The sequence below is a fragment of the Amphiura filiformis genome, chromosome 16, assembly GCF_039555335.1.
Source record: "Amphiura filiformis chromosome 16, Afil_fr2py, whole genome shotgun sequence".
Taxonomy (NCBI): Eukaryota; Metazoa; Echinodermata; class Ophiuroidea; order Amphilepidida; family Amphiuridae; genus Amphiura; species Amphiura filiformis.
In genome coordinates this window covers 58901672-58923548 of record NC_092643.1, presented here as the reverse complement: position 1 = coordinate 58923548, position 21877 = coordinate 58901672, and the positions used below count along the sequence as shown (strand labels likewise).

At 36.1% G+C, this 21877-nt stretch overlaps 1 protein-coding gene across 1 annotated transcript in view; it reads left to right on the top strand.

The window, feature by feature from the left end:
* LOC140136271 (guanine nucleotide-binding protein G(s) subunit alpha-like) overlaps nucleotides 1-21520 on the top strand; it is a 122652-nt gene extending 101132 nt beyond the window's left edge. The window contains 5 exon segments of the mRNA XM_072157994.1: nucleotides 2106-2164; nucleotides 3111-3231; nucleotides 7119-7249; nucleotides 10411-10478; nucleotides 15950-21520. Coding sequence (XP_072014095.1) covers nucleotides 2106-2164; nucleotides 3111-3231; nucleotides 7119-7249; nucleotides 10411-10478; nucleotides 15950-16075 — 505 coding nt within the window. The 3' untranslated portion in view covers nucleotides 16076-21520.
* The last annotated feature ends 357 nt before the right edge of the window (nucleotides 21521-21877 follow it).

Here is a 21877-nt window from a genome sequence, read left to right as displayed (position 1 = left end):
GTTTCTTATGTACTGTGACAAGTCTTTGAAGTGGGCTATATTTTTTCCACTACAGATATGGTGGCCCTAAAAAGAGCTGTTTAATGACCTTATTAATCTTATGGTATATGCTACTTCTACAAACATTGATGTCAGATAGTTGACAAATTTAAAAACTGTCCAAGTTAGTAAATGCCATAAAATTTAACAATTATCTATTATTGTTGGAAAGAAATATTATTTTACATATATTTGGATAATAATATACTGCAAGTAATAACAGATAGTATACAAATATATACTGCCATGAGAGGTTCTGGTTAAAACTATGGACCCGAGGTGAGATCAATAGTACTATTTTCCTGAGGGCGCAGCCCGAAGGAAAATAGTATTAATTGATCTCAACGAGGGACCATAGTTTTAACCAGAACTTCGAATAAAGGCAGTATATATTTGTTTTATATACTTCATTAATATGTTCTTTGTTCATTGATTTGTTAAAAGAAAATTATTTGACGTTTTGACTCTCCGCTTCTATCCTGAGTGAACAGCACGGCTAATTTAAGCACAACCTACCCTTCAAAAAATCGAATAGCCTAAAATCGGGCTAACCAATTACAGCAGCGAGAAATGACGCTATGGCAGTTTCAGCGTGCGTGAACTGTTCCGTCAGCATCGAATGCGCCGGAAGGCATGGTCAAAAGTACTATTTACGGCTTGGAGGTACTATTTACGGCTCATCCGGGACATTGAAAATACTATTTACGGCTTAGAGGTACTATTTACGGATAGGAGTACTGATGGTAAAACTATTTTTGGTCATGTGATCCACTTTTAACCAATCAATGAACAAGAATATATTAATGAAGTATATAATACTAAATATAACCTGTAATTTTGGTATTGTGGTATAGACTATTTAAAGTGTCATTGGCTATTCCAGTTGGCATCCATACACCCCCTATGGAAGACATGACCTGAATCTTTCACACAGGGAGTGGGAATTTCAAATGGGATTACCTAAATGTGCAACTCCATTTAAAATCTACGCCCCCAGTGTCAGAGATTAAGATCATGACTTCCATAGGGGGTGTATGGATTTCAGCTGGAAGAGCCCATTGTGGTATAGACTATTTTAAGAGTCATTTGGCTATTGCAGTTGAAATCCATACACCCCCTATGGAAGACATGACCTTAATCTTCTACCGAGGGAGTGTGAATTTCAAATGGGATAAACTGAATTGTTGACTCCATTTGAAATCTACACTCCCTGTGTGGGAGATTAAGGTCATGTCTTTCATAGGGTGTATGGATATCAACTAGAACAAGCCCATTGTGGCATAGACTATTTAAAGAGTGTACATTATGTACAAGCATTGTGGGTGAGTTCGCATGTTGCAGGCTAATTACAGTATAGATCTATACATAATACATTAACATGCGATATATGCATAGATACTAGAATACGATTACCATAACAGCCTTCCATCCCCACTGTGTCACAATTATGTCGTTCTTTATGATGGGCTGCGAATAATGAGAGAGAGAGAGAGAGTAGGAAATTAAAATTGTATTTATTTGATGACCATGTTAAATAGTATATTGCAAGTCTGTGCTTGTTAGAAATAGAATTAATAATAATAATATTGTTTTCCTTGCAATAAACTGTTTTGTGTATTCAGTCATTGAATGAGGTGATGATTTGATTAACTCTCTCCATGCGGGTGTCGTCTGCAGACGAAAAGTTAAAAAAAAAATCAAAATTCAAAAATTTCAGACTTGTGCATTTTCATGACCATATTTGGAATCAGCATGAAAATTGCATTAAAATGAGTACAATCAAGCCTATTATTGGTCCAGAGAGTGTCGACTGCAGACAAGTTACTTAAAAATTCAAAAATTTCAGAGTTGTGCATTGTCATGACCATATTTGGAATCAGCATGAAAAATGCATTACAATGAGTACAAACAATCCTAGTATTGGTACAGTGGTTCTTGCGATAGCACTTGATATTTTGAGGAAATATGTCAAAACTTGGGACTTTTTATGTTGAAGCCTATGACTAGCACACAGAGCATTAAATAAGGATTGTAACATTTTTTTTTGTATTTTTTTTCTATTACAGTATGTTTGATGTAGGTGGCCAGAGAGATGAAAGGAGAAAGTGGATTCAATGTTTTAATGGTAAGAAGATCAGAAAATAATCAAACACTGTGGAACTGGTAATTTTTGTGTGCGTAATTTTTTGCACTCTTAAAAATTCACAATTTTGAGTTTTTTAACATAGACCTGTACGTACACAAATACATTCACACGTTTTTATTTTCACGGTAGCTGCGTTGAGGATGAATAGTGCAAAATTTCATGTTCCGTGAAAATTTCCACTTTTACATTGTGTTTTTGAAAAATAAATATTGGTATAATTGATGACCGAATTAAAAAGACTAGATTGCGTATGATGTCCTGTCAACCAGACCAAAAATGCAAAAATGTGCAGGTCAGCAACCAGTCATGCCCTGCCTTTGCACTGACGTCAGACGCAAACTAGTCTTTTTATTTCGGTCTTTAATTATAGAATGAGTTCAACATAAATTCTCATCAACTGAAAGGGGCTTTGTGTCACCAAATACTGTTGCAGGGTTTGTAACTCAGACCTTGTCCTTTGAACCCTTAATCTTTATCACATGACCAAATACAGAATAAATTGCAAATTTTATGGGAATTTTATGGAAAACTTGGGCAGGATTGGTGTTATTTGGGCTATTCCAGTTGTAATCCAAACACCCCCTTTGGACGACATAACTTTAATCTCCCACACATGGGGTGTGAATTTCAAATGGGGTTACCTGAATGAATGCCTCTATTTGAACTCTACACCCCTGTGTGGGAGATTCAGGTCATGCCTTCCAGAGAGGGTGCATGGATTTCAACTGGAATAGTCCATGGAAGACATGCCCTAATCTTCCACACAAGGAGTGTGACTTTCAAATGGGTTACCTGAATATTTGAAGTCCACACCCCCTGTGTTGGAGATTAAGACTATGTCTTCGGACCAACACACACGCTCATGTGGTGCCGCTGCGCTTCTGTGATCTCTTATAATAATTGAAATAATCTTGTTCATTTTCAGACGTGACAGCCATCATATTTGTTGTAGCATGCAGTAGTTACAACTTGGTACTGAGGGAAGATCCTAGTCAAAATCGATTGAGGGAGTCACTTGAACTCTTTAAGAGTATCTGGAACAATAGGTAAGGAACAACAAACAGGTAATATCTGTGCCTATGTTCAGTGACAAAATGCTAACCAGATGGGTGTTCTTTTCTTGCAGCAACAACCAAGGTGCAACAATCCACTCTCTCACAGAATTTGCCATCATAGTGAATATGTCCTACCTTAGTTAATGGTTTATGTTTGGTTTACAAACCTGATAGCAACCCATTGAATTTGTGTTGTGATCATTTTGATCGTGGTTCTGAACACAGATAGCATGAAGCAGTTGACCTAGCAACGATCAATTTTGACGTCACACTGCGATGGCGAATAGGCAGACCACCGATCAATTTGTTTTCTAAATCGGCCAATCAGATATGGATCCTAATCAGTACTACACCAAAAATAACACATCTAAGCTGCGCAGTGCTGCCTCGGTTCCTCAGATTGTGACACCCTTAAAAAAAAAAATAAAAAAATAAGACCTGACAGAAGATTCTAGTCAAAATCAAATGAGGGAGTTGCTTGAACTCTTTAGGAGTGTCTGCCAATGGTAGGTAAGGAAAGACAAAACAGGTTATATTCTGTGCCTAGCATCTACAGTTTGTCCACTTTGAAGTACGAAGTAATGTATGCAGTAAATTACGCAGTTTCTACACGCCATAATGTAAAAAGGAATTAACACATTGCTAGGTGCACACAAATGCATGAGCATCTTAATACGCGATGCACAAAATTGCTTAGGCAAAATGTGCGTACCTTATTTCGTACTTCAAAGTGGACAAACTCTGGGCAACAAAATGGTAACAAGATATTGCTATTCGCTGATCGCCCAGTCATTTTAAAATGAGGTTCTACCCGCAAAGTGCATGTTGCATGTGCGTATGCCTTTCAAGCGTGTGCTTTAATTGTTGCGTACACTATAGCCTTCTGGCACGTTGCTAGAAAAGCACGAGAAACAAAAATGCACTTTTTGTGCATGCAATTTGCAGGGAGAACCTCGTTTTGGTGGCAAGATGACAGATCCGTGCAAAGGGGTGAATGCATCCATTGCAGTACATTGGCAGATGTGCAACTGTTCTGTGAAAGTCCTGATAAAAGTGCTCCATTAGTTGGATATAGAAAAAAAAAACCGATGTGATGCTACCTTGCCATTCAAAACTGATGCTGGAGAAGTTCACCTTGTCCTTCTGTTGAAAGGCTACTGTACTGCACATATAAGTGTTCTATTCTGGGAAAGAAAGCTTATGACTGTGTTATTAAAACATACCAGTTATTTATATCACTCCTACATAAATCCAAAAAGGCTTTGAACGTGCAAAAAAATAAATAAGACTAAAAGAAGATACTAGTCAAAATCATTTTAGGGAGTCACTTGAACTCCTTAAAATGAGTGTCTGGAATAGTAGGTAAGGAAAGACAAAACAGGTTATATTCTGTGCCTAGAATGGGCAACAAAATCATACCAAGATGAAAGTATTTTCTTTTCTTGCTTTTCGCCGATCGTACGGTCATCTCAAAACGAGGTTTTACCCACAAAGTTTGTGTTGCGTGTGCATATGCCTTTCAAACGCATACTTTTAATTGCTGTGTACACTTTGCAAGAAAAGCGCAAGAAACAAAAATGCGCTTTTTGCTGATGCGTTTGCAGGGAGAACCTTGTGTTGGTGGCAAGATGGTAGATCTGTGCAAAGGGGTGAATAGCATCAATTGTAGTACATTTGGAGATGTGCAACTGTAAAGACAGTGTTCTATCAGTTGGATATAGAAATAAAATGATTTGATGCTACCTTGCCATTCAAAACTTAAGCTGGAGAAGTCACCTTGTCCTTCTGTTGAAAGGCTACTGTACTGTACATGTAAGTGTTCTATTCTGGGAAAGAAAACTGTTGAAAAAAGTTCACTGTGTTATTAAAACAAACCAATTACTTATATCACTCCTACATAAGGCCTTGGACACACTTAGACATTTGGAAACTCCATCAGCAAATTGCTCCTAATTGGGAAAAAACACTTGCATTCAAAGAATTCAGGAGGGTGCTTTACCGTATGACCACTGTCACTGAATGATCTTTTAGGCATAACCCCATGAGAACTACCTGTCGATTGGCCAAAATGAATATTGTGTTAAATTTTGAACCAATCAAGGAGGGTATTAATAAGATCATCTGCAAATGTAAGTTTGACCATAAATAGTTTAAAGCCTAGTCATAATTGGCAATTAAAATAAGCATTTCATATCAGTAACTACAGTAGCCAGATGTAGTATGCGTGTCGTGCATGTGCAGGGAAGAGACTGCTTCCTAACGCAACTTGCCCATGGTCATGTATTGCCTCTTAGACTTGCCGCTTTAGTGGCGATTAAATTATTGGAAATATGAATTATGTATTGGCAAAACTTGGATGATGTGTCGATAAATGAGTATTAATGTTTTTGAAAACTTAATGTACGAGTGGTATAAAAGATATAAAAAATTTAATTTGGTCAGTCGTTATCAAAAATGGTGAAATGGTATTACAGACCTGCCAACTGTCCCGCTTTCTGAGGGACAGTCCCGCATCCTGAAGAAAAAAAGGGGGGATTTTACCAAGTGTCCCACATTTTCCAAAAATCTTTCTATGGTAAAGTATAGTAAATTTAGAAATGTCCCACATTTTTAACATATTTCTGTCATTTGTCCCGCTTTCGGACATTCAAAGATTGGCAGGTCTGGTATCAGTAGTTACTGGCAAGCGAATGGTTTCTGTCCATTTTAAGCTGAAATAATGAGGTAAAATGACAGAAACCCCACTGGCTATAATGGCTGTTCAACGTGGCACTCTATGGGGGATTTTAATGTCATAATTACAACATTAATTCAATATTATGCTGTTGTCCTACAAAAACACAACAAATTTGGCTGTATCCATTAAGTTTAAGTTGGGACATGTGCAAACATTGCAAATATATGCCAAAAAATCAGATTTGAAAAAAAATTAATAACCAATTTCATTTCAAAAAGATAGTCTGGCTTTAACTGTTTTAAATTTGTGTAATGGTAGAAATATGATCACTTGGTGATTCCATTTGGGATATTCCATTTTAAAATCCACACTACCCCTGTGGAAGATTTTGGAAGTATCGTCCATAGAGGGAGTATGTTTTTCAAATGTAATTGGTCAGGGTTAATCATTTTGAAACCCATACTACCCCTAATGTAGAACAATTTAAAACTGATTCACACAAGCAATAGTAAAATTTCACTTACGAGTGGAATTTTCGTGCCTTATCCGAGGTCACTTCTTCAGCACTGAGTTGGCGTAGTACTGGAAGACGTACCGCTACTCGGGACACGTGATCTGGGCAATGAACCCAAACCACTTGACCCGAGTAGCCTCTTGTAGGCGGCTGGTAGGGGGTGGCGTCCCTGAACTTTATTGAGGTCCGGTTCGGAGGCTGCGATGTACACTGCTTCCTTAACCCCTCGCTGAAACCACCTGGAATCGTTGTCTAACACCTTGACCTCACCAGGGTCAAAGGAGTGTCTAGCAGATTTCATATGTCCTCCAACCGGCGAGGGCTCTCTTTTATGTTCGGAAACCCTTTTTCCGAGAGCTCTTTCAGTCTCACCTATATATTGTGATGTACTACCCCTGTGTTATGTCTTTTTATGACTCCACAACTGGAGTGAGTATTTCAAATGGAAGTTACCCAATTATCTGTTGTATTCAAAACTCGTACTTCCTCTGTGGAAAACTTTAGCTAAATCTTCCACAAGGGTGGTGTGGATTTTAAATGGAATGGCCCATCTTTCACTCGCCATATCAGCTTGTATAATGGAACAATCCATCTTTCACCTCATGATCATATTTCAACCATAACACTCGTAGAAAATTAATATTTGTATACTATCAACTTGCTGTTCTCATTTGTTATTCTTATCAGGTGGCTTCGGACAATTTCAGTGATTCTGTTTCTCAACAAGCAAGATTTGCTAGCAGAAAAAGTGTTGGCTGGCAGGTCCAGAATAGAAGATTATTTTAGCGAATTTGAGCACTATACTATCCCACCAGACGGTAAGTGTAGTTATTAAAACAAAGCCAAATCGGAAGCAGCCTAACCCTAATAATCGACCCCTGACCCTAACCCTAACAATCGATCTCTGACCTTAACCCTAACAATCGACCCCTAACCCTAACAATCGACTCCTGGCCCTTATCCTAAACTCTACCTTAAAAATCTGAAATTGTATTTGGGTTTTTTTAAACTCTGTTTTATCCACATTGATACAAAATGAAACCGAGGCACCCATGCAATGAAAAAGCATTATCCCAGTATGAAATCTAGGAAATTCAAAAATTCCGAATGGCAAACAATCAACCATTGTTTTTGGAATATCAAAATGCTCCTTAATCCATGAAGAATATAGCAATATAAATATGACTTTGTTTGCCTGCTTCAACATGTACCTAAATTATGCATGTTAGGTCACATCAGGCTCTTCTAGTTAAAATCCATACTCCCCCTGTGGAAGACATGACCTTAATCTTTCACATAGGGAGTGTGAATTTAAAATGGGGTTAAATGAATAGGCGGATGACTTCATTTGAAGTCTACACCCTTTGTGTGAGAGATTAAGGTCATGTCTTCCATAGGGGTGTATGGAGTTCAACTGAATAGCCCATTTTTTCCTTCAATGAAGAGACATTGAACCCTTCGTTTTGCATACAGCTGGCGGCTGTAACATCTAGACACCGCATGTATTGCAAGTTTTTGTATTAAATGTTAAACTATCTAATAAGCCGAAACCAGGTTTATTTATTTGTACTCGATCTTCATGCAGTTCTCATGAATAATGATCCTAATATCACATACAATTTCAAAATTCAAATGTCATAGCTAAAGCTTACACAATGTCGCCAAAAATCGTATAAAAATCATCACCGATGCTTGTATTTGGTGCATAGAAGGGGTTAATATGGCATCGTCTGAAGGTGTACTTGCCATGTAGCATATAGACTTGATTAAATTAGCAGAGGAGAGGATATTTTAGGAAAGAAAGTGATTGTGATTTATCGATCCAGGTACATGTACAATTAGATTCACACATCTGAAAGGTGGCTCTTGTTGCCTCACTCCCCGGAGTGCTTGGTTCATTGACCCCCGATTGGGTTGGTCATTGAACCCTGCAGGTGTAATTGAGAGCCAGAACATTCTTGTGAGTGATGTTCTGACCTGCACTGGAGTAATCAGAAATGTCAAGATTTTCGTATTGCTGGTTTCGACCACATAATTTCCCACTCACACATACAGGCTGTATCAAAATGATTGGTACCCATCTGTTTTGATGTTTATTGAAAAGCCTGCCTCTTCCAAATGCAGTATTGAGTTCTCTTGAAATGACCAGAATATATAGTTTGATAACCTCTCACAATATTAATCAACAAATTAGGTGGGTATTGTGTTGCATTTTGGCATGACAGCTTTGTCCATAATCATAGGAAACTAATGGGTGCCAATCATTTTGATACAGCCTGTACAAACTCAGTTGAATCAGGTATTCCATTTGCATTTTAGATGCCATAGCTGCCCTGTGTTTCATTTATTATCTAAATTGTTACTCATTGCATAAAATAATCAAATTAATACAAACAACACAAAAGGCAGCCATTGGATATTAACAGTCTTGAAACTTTTCCTCCTTTAGCTGATTGCCTCTTTTTTTATTCCTGAAATTTACACATTATTTGTATTTTCAGTCCAATTTGAGCTTTTTAAAGATGATTTTGTGCAATTTTCCTCCTTTTTAAAACATTTTCCTCTTTTTTCACAGAAGGTCAGTTTCAGGTCTGGCGTATTTCGACTACCCAGTGCCAGAAGCGTAAGTGCAGTAGCTGTCCTGTGAACATTTGGCAGTTTACACACAGTATATTGCAGTCATATACACATGGCAGCTACACATGGCAGCTATTGCACTTACCCACTTCTGGCACTGAGCAGTCGATATCGCATTATGCATCTGAACTCAACATATTATATGTGACCATCCACCACAAAGGGGCCGTAATGTCGGCAGAATTAGTGATGAGATATGGTTCATTGAACCTTTTAATGAACAATCAAAAACAAGGGATTGATCATCCTTTATTATGTCACCATCCAGCACAACTGAGCCCTGAAGTTGCCAATCATCATTTTTGAGATATTCAACCAAAATAGTCTGCTTGAAATTAGCTTTAAAATGATGTATATCATGTCTATAGTACTTGACATTTAAGTAGTGAAAAATCAATAAAACAGTAAATAAATCCTTTGTTTCCTATTGTTTATTGTTAAGTTCAATGGAGCATATCTCAATGACATCCGGGCTCAGTTGTGCTGGATGGTCACATATTGATATATACTACCTCCCTAACGAGCAATATGGACATGCAATATATCATTGTTAAGCTTATTTTGAGGAGAATTTGACTGTCCAATATCTCACAAAGTGAAAGGCTGACTTTACGGTCCATTTTTGTGGTGGACGGTCACATAGTCTGTTGGTTTTGTTGTGGTTACACCAGAGGGTATAATGATATCTTAGTAAAATGAGGATGTGCTAGCAAGAAAACAGATAAAGGAGTTTCACATAAAAAGCAGATATTTTGACCATAAATCTGATTACAAACATGGCAGTACAAAAATACCAACAATAGTGCTTACTTGCTTGCTTACTGCTTAAGATGAGTGATGTCCTTGAACTACAACAGTACGGCAAGTCCTGCTGTCCTGCATGGCCATTCCCAAATCCATAACAATCAGCAATATAATTTCAGAATTCCATTGCAAATTTGGCGAGAAAGGTCCAAAAAGTTTAGTACGGTATTAGACTAAACAAGATGAGTTTCAGAATCTTACATACGTTCACACGATGTAATATTCTTACAGTGTTCATGCAGAATCAATCATTTTGGGGAAAAGAAACTGTACATGGCACATTTCCCTCCTAAGGGCGTTAGCTCTTCCTTTTATATTCTTATGGGCCCCACTTTAAAGAAAAAAGCTGAACATTATCGCTTTTACTTGTCCACAGAATCAACTTACAAAATGCCAAATTGGCATGCTCATGTAAACTTGTCATTACTCTTTAGTGTACAACCAGCCTGGCCATTACTTTCTTTAACACTATAAAAATTGTCAACATTTTACTAGTTTGAAAGTATATAATGTTTTGACGTTTGTGTTGATATTACAGCTACAATAGACGCTGGTGAGGATGAGAGGGTGGCCAGGGCCAAATTCTTCATCAGAGACGAATTCTTGGTAAGTTTAGTAGTTTACTTATGACATAAATATTATTCCTAAACTTTAAATTTTCATGAGGCAAAGAACCAATGTTGGCCGATATCTGATAGTGTGTTTTATGTATTGATATTTGTCAGCACCTCTTTGAATTGAAGTTTATGCGTGATTTCTGCTCACAGTAATGGCTAGTTTGATTTATATGGTCGAATCCAACGAAAAGTGTACACGGCATGTTCAGGGCCATAACTTAAAAGTATTAATCAATTGGCATTCGTTTTTGTATTGTGTTTATTACGCCTTGATCATACGCTTTCATACATACATAATAAGACCCCTTCTGTGAAAAACTTAGACACAGAGACCCCAAAACATGCTATTTTTACCCATTTTTTCAAAATATTTCTTAAAGTATTTTTAAAAACATCTAAATCAGTTATGAAAAGGAGTCATTGGATTGAATCTAAATTGATTTCCTGAAAGGTGTGTATTCAAAGATTGCCTGTTCAATTTTTCACATATTTGCACATAATTATGAATTTTTGTGATAATTTTTTGAGTGGTATTTTTTACATTACCTACTGAATACAATTTTTCATAGCACTAGATATATCTTTAAAAATGGAAATCATTAATAAATGCGCAATTGATACAAGCTTTGATATGTCCAATACTGAAATGCGTTGCATTCGGACATCTTTATTATTGTGTTTAGCTGCCAGAAATTCTAAATGGCACAAAGGTAGGTTTGGTAAAAAATATGCATTACCTCCGAATACATGTTAAAAGCTGTGCCATTTCCACAAAGTGAGAGAATAGTAAACAATAGTTAAGCAATAGGTGCAGGGTAATACACTCTTTATTTCTACCAAGTTTCAATAACCTGCGCTTAAATACTTCTGAGATGTCAACAATAAAAGCAAGTATTCGTAGGTAAATTTCGGTAACCGAATGTTACCTACGAATACACTTTGACATCATGACAGTATTGTGAAACACCGCCATTCATGCCAATGCCCATATTGGTACATAACGAAGGCCTGTATGTTTGCTATCAAATCATATGTCAATGAAAGTTGCGAATTCACATACATGCCCACCATGCAATACTGAATACGGCTTAATTGGTGAAAAATATGTACTGAAATAGACGACGGTCTGCTCATTTGAAAGAAAAGTCAGATTCAAAGAAGATTAGAAGGGAGAAATACTTGGATTTGTCAACTGTCATGTGTGCTTCATTTTAAATGTTTACCGACCTTCTGGTTTCTGAGTAATTTGTGTCCAAATTGATTTATTCAAGGTAACTTTTGACGTTTTTCGCTAAGGTTACCTACTGAATACCATGGAAAAAAACGACTGTTCTCATTGTCTCATGATCTAGACAACACATTGATGCACCCTGGTATAAAGCTAATTGTAGTTGCCCTCAAACGAAAGGCCACAAGACGTAACTGACTCCAAGATGGACTTCACAAGTCTGCAATAACGGTTTAAGCGATTTGTGTGCAATTAAGCAAATTAAAGCCACTTTAGTGCCTTTGTTTCTTACTTCAATCCTCTTTCAACCGCTGTGAACCGACATTCTTAATACATGATAGTGCCTAAAGTATCAATAAACGCACATAAAAAAATAATACATTCAAAGTGCTTTATAAAATAAAGTTTTGATTGCGATATCCACCAAAAGTCTAATTCTTACCTACAAATACTGAAATGTTACTTACGAATACAGCATAATACATGACATTTGTAATGAAGTGTCCCTACCAATGGAAATTAATTGTCAAAAACTTTAAGCGGTACCCCAGGACACTATTATTACCCATATAGGGATTCATTCAACAATTATTTATTATGTAAAATTGCTGATTAACTACTTGTATATCAAAATGAAGTGGTCAAAATCTTGCTAAAAGCATCAACAAATTTTGATCTAAGGTAATAGCATTTATTCATTTGGACGTACCATCTGAAAGAGATCTAAAACTACCATTTTATTAATTCATTACCATAATAGCAAAATTTTAACCTATAAACTCAATATAGATATTGTTAAATCGCTCATGTTACCTACGAATACCCGGGTTGCTTCACCTTTTCTTTGTATAAAGCGTTAGGTGTATGCGTATAATTCCTAATATTCTTGAAAACATATATCATACTGCGTTCTTATACAATGTGTAAATTGATTCATACTCATTTGATAAATAAAATACAGAAACTGACCTAAACTTCATTTTCAAAAATAAACTAGCATAAATTGACTAAGATCATATTGATCGCGTTTTAAAAATAAAAACAAATATTTTCTGGTTGAGTTAGCATTTTCCTGACACCCTGTGGTCTAAAAAAAAAAAAAAAAGCGTTAATGGGAATATTCCATTTGTTTTAGGTTGATTAGTATTGCGATAGTGAAAGCATCCTAGTGGTATTCGTAGGTAACATTGGGTTTTGATATCACATTTACTATCACACGTCCTGGATTTATTTTTCAAGATTAGTAATGGCACTTTTGGTTCCTATAAGGCCAATATGTCATCAATCAATGGGCAAAAGGAAAAATTGTGGAGACATTTTTATTTCGGACTTTTATTTTGGGCCCGTGGACACTTTTGGTTGGATTCGACCATATGCTATGAGGTTTCACCTTTTCAGGCCACTGATGAGGGTTTTTTTTATCTTTGATTTTTGGATTTTAAACTTTTTCAAAGGGAATTAAAAATGTGATTTTATGATGCAGGATTTGTCCTACCAAGGTTTCTTTTTTGCTTAAGTCAGCCCACAGACCCTCAGATGGTTTGCCATGTGACAGCTTTGGTTTTATGTGCTGGGATTACCTTTCTATGGGCCTAATTCCTCACCAGCTGATTATGTAATGAAATTATGATAAACTGTTATCTTGTCTACAAAGGCGATATTGGCTACATAGCGTATTTGCTAAATTTGGTATTAAATACTATTATGTGCTTATTCTAACATGGTGATGAAAACATCTGTGCTATTATCACTAATAACACCCACAGTGCTAATAGTGCTAATAGCAAGCATGTTGCTAATAGTGCTAACAACAAACATACTGCTAGTAGTACTTATAACACATATGTAACTGATGGCACTTTTAACCCACATGGTTGAATTTTGTGCAAATTCTAACAGGGGGATGGAAACATCTGACAAGTGTGCTATTAGCGCTAATAACACTGACAGTGCAAATAGCGCAAATATCAAACATTTTGCTAATAACACAGTTTTATTTTGTGCTAATTCTAACATGGGGATGGAAACATTTGACTTGTGTGCATGCTATAAATAGCATTAATAACAAACTTGTTGCTAATAGCACTGCTAACACACACTGTGCTAATAAGCGTATTAGTTATGCTCTCCGAGTGAGCTGCATAGCACAAGAAAGTTTATATATTATAATTATAAAGTCATAGTATTTGATTCCTTACCTTATAGGCGCCAACACATAAAGTGAGTATAATAACACATGATTACAAATTTCATTGCTGCTGTAATTACATCAGCTTATTGGAAGTTTACACATGAAAAACAGTAATAGAGGGTTCTTGACCCTCTATCATTTAATGTTATGCCCCTGATTCCGCAATGCTGACATCTTGCTCATCAAGCATACTATATTTTACATTGACCATTTCAATGAGTTAACCAATGGTGCCAGTGATCCAGCACATATCATCTCAAATGTTGCTCTTTTGCTTCAAATTTTGCTATTTTCCCACAAATATCACCAAAAACGTACCATTCCCATACCAAGGAAGCCTTAACGCATAAAAAATGGACAAAAAACTTCTAATCCGTGCTTGTTACTGAAGATCAATGATAATACAACTGCCATGCTGGAATTATAATAATATGAATGAGGTGGTATTACTAGAAAAGTTACATGATCTGATCGTCCAATTATATTGTAGTAAACAAACATTCATGGAATGATCACAAAAAATAGTGCAATCATACTTAGAACATTTTCACTTTTTTCACTTTTTGCTGACGCGTAATGACCAATATTAATGTTATTAACACAGCTGACACTAACAGGTGCTATTAGCACTTATAACGTTAATATCAGCCCCTCATACTTAGTAATATTACGTGGTAAGAAACTGCTACCAGTGCTACAACCAGGCATGTAGCATACCAAAATTTCCTTATGGTCTGGCCCTAAATATAGGAGATTGAGTTCACATGAGCAGCAGTTAGGTGGACAACACATTTGCTAATGAGTGCTAATAACATTGTTAGCATAGCTGATGCTATTAGGTGCTAATAAAGCTATTAGGGCTAATAGCACCCCTCATTTTACTCACTTTTAACACATTTTCAAATGACTGCTAATAACGCTAATATGGTCTGGTAATAGCACTTCTGGCACATTTCTCTTTAGCGTTGCTATTAGCGCTAATATCCATAACCACGTACGCTAATAAAACGCTGCTAAATTGCGCTATAAGCCAATGTCGCGCCATCTTCAGGTTTCTTTTTCCTAGAGGCAGCCTGTAAGACCAGGTCTTGCATGGTTTAGGCCAACTCTGGCACACATGCTTGGGAATGCCGCTCTCTCTCTGGCCAAATTTCACATCAGCTGATTATCTAATGCAACGATGAGAAACCCCATTGTCCTCTTTTGTGGCTCAAACAATACGCCCTTATTATGTTACTTAATACTGTAGGTGTCAAAATTACCAATCAGACCATGTACACACTTGTGTAAGTAGAGTAGCCTTGATTGTTGTTAGTGTAGAGATTTTCCCACATTAATTGAATTATGTCCATTAAATAATATGAAAAGATATTAATTAGAAAACAGCATTCTCTCGGTGGGTTCAATCAGGATCAGTGATTAATTAAATTTTAATACAAATTATGTTAAGTATAGATCTATTAATAATGAAAGTCTGGGAAACTGAACAATATTGGAAAGTATGGGTCAAGTCATCATTGTCCTCTTTTGTGGCTCAAACAATACGTCCTTATTATGTTACTTAATACTGTAGGTGTCAAAATTACCAATCAGACCATGTACACACTTGTGTAAGTAGAGTAGCCTTGATTGCTGTTAGTGCAGAGATTTTCCCACATTAATTGAATTATGTCCATTAAATAATATGAAAAGATAATAATTAGAAAACAGCATTCTCTCGATGGGTTCAATCAGGATTAGTGATTAATTAAATTTTAATACAAATTAAATTAATTATAGATCTATTAATAATGAAAGTCTGAGAAACTGAACAATATTGGAAAGTATGGGTCAAGTCATCCTGAATTATAATCTCTTAATGCAACATCCGCATAATTAAACTTCTTTTTTCTTCTTCAAATTTCTAGCTACTACCCTTCTGACAACATTTGTTGCTGAAGGATAGTCATTAATGTGGAAATACTTACACATGCTAAGAAATTAAGTATGAGTGTTACATGATAACTGATTTAACTCTTGTTTTCGATTCTTTTATTTACAGCGAATCAGCACAGCGAGTGGCGACGGTAGGCATTATTGCTATCCTCACTTCACATGTGCCGTGGACACGGAAAACATCAGACAGTGTTCAACGACTGCGAGATATAATTCAGAGGATGCACCTTAGGCAGTATGAACTCCTGTGACGACGGTCGCAAGACACAAAACACCTCTCCCCCTTTGTACATACTATACTACCCGCAAGGATTGACAAGAAACAAGCGCCCTCTAGTGGCATATGACACTAATCTCATCCAGGTTGTGTCTGCAGTCAGTTTTGTATGATGCCGTCGGAAGATAAAAATAATAAGTGGCGAACATTACGTACTAAGCGCATTTGTCTTTTACCATGGGATCATAATATTCAAATGCGCCGCTATTTACCGCACGGCATGTTACTATAGTCGCCACGGATTGCAAATATCAAATTGGGACTCGAGAGTATATTCTTGAGACAAGCAGTTGTCACGCTTATTTGTGATTCGGATCTGAAGAAAGGAAGATGACGAAAGCGTAGAGTGGACGTAAAACTGACGAACGATTCTGTGAAAGTTTTAAGATAAAATCCTGTGAAATAATTGTTGCATGCTTGAATGTACATATCATAAAAAATAAGCTAAATTTAAAAATAAGCAAGGGTGATTATTACTCTTGTCTGTGGAGCTCAGCTCTCTTTATCCAAACTTCACCTTAAGTTTTATTCTCCTGGGGTCCTAGTTACTTTGACTGATGCTTGAAGGGAATTCGTTTCCATGGCAACCGTCATCAAAATACCAAATATCGTTTGGGATTCTCAAAATTGCATGGTCAGTCAGTCAACTCTTTGTACTTGTTACTTTTCATACGCCAAATTATCAACTACTTATTAATCCTGTGCTTAAGTAGTGTGTAGTCATTAAAACTAGTAGAATCCTTGAAGCTTACAAGATCGTTCAGTGATAGTGGTCATACCGAAAAAGCTCCCTCACAAAAAATTTTAATGCAAGTGTTGTCTGAATTCATTGTTTAAAAAAAAAAAGAAAATGTTTTTTTTTTTTTCCTGATCTGGAGCATTTGTTGTCGGAGTTTTCGTACTTCAAGCACATGCCAAAGTGCCTTCAAGGCCTTTTGGATACTCAGTCACCCCATCTGAACCACCAGTATGAGAGTATTAATGAATACTTTCTTTATATATATACTTATATAAGCGTCTTGCTCAAGTTACGATAATTTTGAGCAGGAATATTAATCATTGATGTTATTTATGTATTCTGAAGGAAAAGTTGGTGTTTTTAAGACTGGATTTAAAAAAAACCATTCTGATGAGGTGTGTTTTCGCTGAATATCAGGACATATGCTAAAGACGTGTATAGATTTATGCGTATGATAACTATCCGTACGAAACAAAGTTGAGTTGGGGGGAAAAAGTGCTGTTGTGATTCAGAATGGTTTCTTGAACAGGTACAATGTTTGGGAAGTGGTTTAGTCTTGAATTGTGAAATTTTGAAAGGGATAATGATTTATTTTGAAATGGTGTCCTGTAGCATAAACACGGAAAGAAAATAATACTCAAGGAAAAACCATAGAAATCTATGCAATCAGAAGATTCAGATAAACAATAGAATAAAACAATACAAAACAATGCCTGATGAAGTAACACAGTTACGACAAACCTCGTCAAATAATGTGCATTTCAAAATGTAGTTTTTGAACACCAGCTTTATGTATGATGATGATGAAAGTACATCAGGGATGATAATAAGCTGTTCTAGTTAATATCATTCACCCCCTATGGAATACATGAACTTAAACTTTCACACAGTGTAAATTTCAAATGGGGTTATCAGAATGGGTGACTCTCATTTGAAATCTACACCCCCTGTGTGGGAGATTAAGGTCATGTCTTCCATAGGGGGTGTATGATTGAAACCGAATAGCCCAATACATGAGGTTGATATATAGCACTCGCACTATGCACTCAAATGGTCTCATCTCCAGTGACAGAGTTCAGCAACTTCATATCTAACATTTGTGGTACATAGATGACTTAGTATGAATTTTGGTACTCAACAAATTCAAAGGTCATTCAATGAGTGTACAAGTAGATTGGGGTTAATGAACTGCGTCATGATAGATGAGACTGTGAGATTTTAGTGCAAGTGCGTTTTTATTATATTGTTAATTCAGCAAACCAGGTGTGGGTGCACACCAGTCTCTTACACAATGTAGCGTTGACGTATGTTTATTTAAATTATTCAGGTTTTCTGGAATAATCAGGGTTATTTGATCTTGATAATATGGAATCATTCTCATAAATCAAGCAAGAATTTTACATTGCGCAAATGTTTAATTAAGATTTCTTAATCGGTAATAATAACCACCATAATAATAATAACAACCATGACAGGGCATTTATGTTGTATAAGCGATCAAAGTATAGCGTGTAAGAGATTGGTGTCCAACCCCCTCTGATACGTAGAGGCGATTCAGTGGGGTGACTGATACTGAGTGTGCAAGCTAGGTGGGTAGATCCTAGTGCGGCTAATTTCAGTGTTATGTCAATAGGATCACATGTTACTATTTTTTTTGTTCAATGTAATATTTGGAGCTATTTTATTAGCTCACAGTGCTATATCGCTATGATTTATAAATACCGAGATTTTCAACTATTTTACTCTGCATGTCATGTCAGATTTTTTTATGTATTATTACCATGTATAATTTTTTTTAATTGGCACTCCTGAAAAAAATGTGTTCATTTCGTACTGTGTATGTGTATACATATCAAAATTTCTGTACGGTATTCATTGGAGAACATAGGATATTGATGGTGAAAAAAGGATTTTAAGACCATATTTTCCGGCCTTTTTTTCATGGTCTAGCACTGGTTGTGCCATTCGCGTGTCGTCAACAAGAAGCCTTCGCTGTCCGCTGCAGCAAAATACTGGCGTAATGGCATCAAAGAAGACATGATATTCAAAGTGAAAACGACAGTGAATGAAGCAGAATTGTGGAACAAAAGTAGACTTATCATATGGTCTATTATACCCACTTTTATTTAGTTGACACTGTGCTTGCAGATTACGCGTCAATGTGGATATCGTTCTAGGGTCCAACATGGCAACTGGCAGAATCAGAATTTGTTTTTTTCAACCATGCATGTCAAACTTTTTCCATTTTTTGAGCAGAAATGTTTGAACTTGTGCTTAACATGGTGTGCTATATAATTAGTGATTAGCCAGGACTGTGGATAGTTATAATGGTACACTTAAAATTAATTATACAGATTATGCAGCCGATACAGACGTTGGGTCATTACTAGAAATATTCTTCGACAATAGTGAACTAACATCGCACAAATTGGATTTTGAACTATGAAAATGGTGCAACTTTTGCAAACGGTTACAACTATCTCATCAGACATGTGCCACATGCTAGAGCATGTCTTGGGTTTAGACGTTTTCATCTGGCAAAAGCAGCCAGTAGTTTTTCTTCAGTAGTGCAGATATTATAATAGCTGTGGTTGACACCACAAAAAGGTGGACGAATTCGCCAGTTATTCTATGGTACTATCACCACTAGTGTGCTATTATGTGTACTACCAATAGTACAGGATTCACAGATGTTGGAATTCTCTGGTAAGCTATGTTTTCAACATTGCAGTCCACACATGCTTATACAGCATGCCGTTCTGTAATTCCGAGGCTTATAACTGTAACAACACTTATGACAACGTTCTACAGCTCCATGGAAGTGGAAAAATAATAGCGAGAAAGCTTTTTGCAATGTATGCAATCAAGGACTGTCTCAAAGCATGCAACAGGCTGATTGATGAAGCTAAAAGCGCAACAACTATGTGACATGTGTTTCTGACAAAGTAAGTCAGCAACATCATACAGAGTTGACACTTCTGTAAAATATGCGGAGCACCATTTTGCTGACCCAACTGACATACAAGTCGCGATGATGTCTGTAATATGTTCTCTACATTGTGTGGAAATGAAGGGACATGACATGCCAATATATCTGTTATCTCTGGAGTGACGATTGAAATGAAATACAAGCATTTGTGATCTATTAGGAGCATTTTAGGGTAGACAATAAACTTTAACAGCATGGGGGCTCGAAACGGGTCGTTTGTCAAACCCCGACAACTCAGCACCTTTGATTGCTTGGCAACCATTCTACATTTTGATACCATTAGCAGAATAATTCATTTCAGGAGTGCCAGTAAGAAGAACTTTAGAAAGATTTTTTTTGACTTGTGTCCTGTTAAATGAGCAGCATGTGATATGTTGGCATTATGACGGCCATGATGATGGTCTTAGTGCATCTTACGCACTTTTGAATGAACGTAATTGTTCACAATGTATTGCATACTGCTCGCTGCGACATTGGGTAACAAGACAAAACCAGGGATATATCAGTTAACCAAAAACATATTGTTTGGGTTTTTTTTGTTCCAAGTATCTCAAGAAAGTTGCCGAGATGGAGAGAGAATCGGTACGTCTTTTTGATAAGACGCAAGATGTGATGCTCAAAATAATCCTTTTGTGTAGTGATTGTGAGGGAAAATCTTATCCCACAGTCTTCTTATCAAGAGATAATTGAGTTCATTTGTGCCAAGAAGTCAATGTTTCTTCTTTGACTATTGTTATGATGAATTTCCATGGAAGAACTGATATCTTTTGAACACAAATTACTTCTGGAAAATAAAAAAATTGGATTTTAAAAGATCCCAATTAATGTAGCGGTTGCAAGATACATCCCATATTGGTTTTAGATTTTTCCCTCAGCTGTGTTGTTTTCTTTATAATTAGCTGTGAAAAATCTATAACTGTTATGTTCCGTCATCTAAATTTGACAATACATGCTGTTATTCCCCCTTCTCTCCTCCCTCCCTCTGATATATATTGTTTATATGCCTCTGTTTGTATTTTACATGATTATTGTATTGTAATTTGAAAAAACAAACAGAAAAGAAAAAAAGACTACATACATAGCAACCTCATTATCTGTTTTACAAAAAATATGTAATAAAATATAGTGATGGAAGAAAATTAATGAGGGGAAAAAGTTAGTAGGAGTCCATTTATAAAAAAAATCTGCCAAATTGAGCAGATTTTTTTCCATGTTTATTGTTGGTATTGTATTATACAATTGCCTTTTTTGCTGTTGATATCATTGCCTCTTTAGTTTCATTAATTGTTATCCGAGAATGAGTTGACGGTAGTTATAATAGCGACGACAAAAAAGTAGAAAAAAATATCAATTTAATACAGAAAAAAATAATGTACCAAGACATGCACCAGTTGTATTTAAAGGAATAATTTTTATTAAGAAAATATGAAAGTTCTAAAAAAGTTTGCTCAAATTGGGGAAATTGTGATTGTAAAGAATACAGTGGATGCATTATAATGACAAAGATAATAATAATTATTATAACTTGTGGTTAGGTGCTATGTTTGTCTAAAGATTCAGAAAAGATTTATTAGAACACAGATGATTCCTGGACTTCAAAAGAGTACCATTATCTAACTTAAATAGTGCCACGGGCGCTTAAGGGCTGGGGTATGAACGTTTGGACAGTATTTATTTTGGGACATTAGAGCACATCAGACATATCGAATTGCATTCTGAATACGAAGAATGTCATTCTGATATCAAATAATTTTGAATTTTGAAATTAGCAATTTAATACACATTTTATGGCAAATCATTAAAATTGATATTTTTGATATTTAACAGTACTTGAAGTAAACTTTATAAATCTGATGATTTATACTTAAAGTGTATGTAGGTGGGTTGAAAAGCCGACGATCAATTGAAAATTTTGACCTTTAGTATTGAAGATATGGATTTTTTCCCCAAAACACCAAAAAAATTAGGTCTTTTGGGAAAAAAATCCATATCTTCAATATGAAAGGTCAAAATTTTCAATTGACCGTCG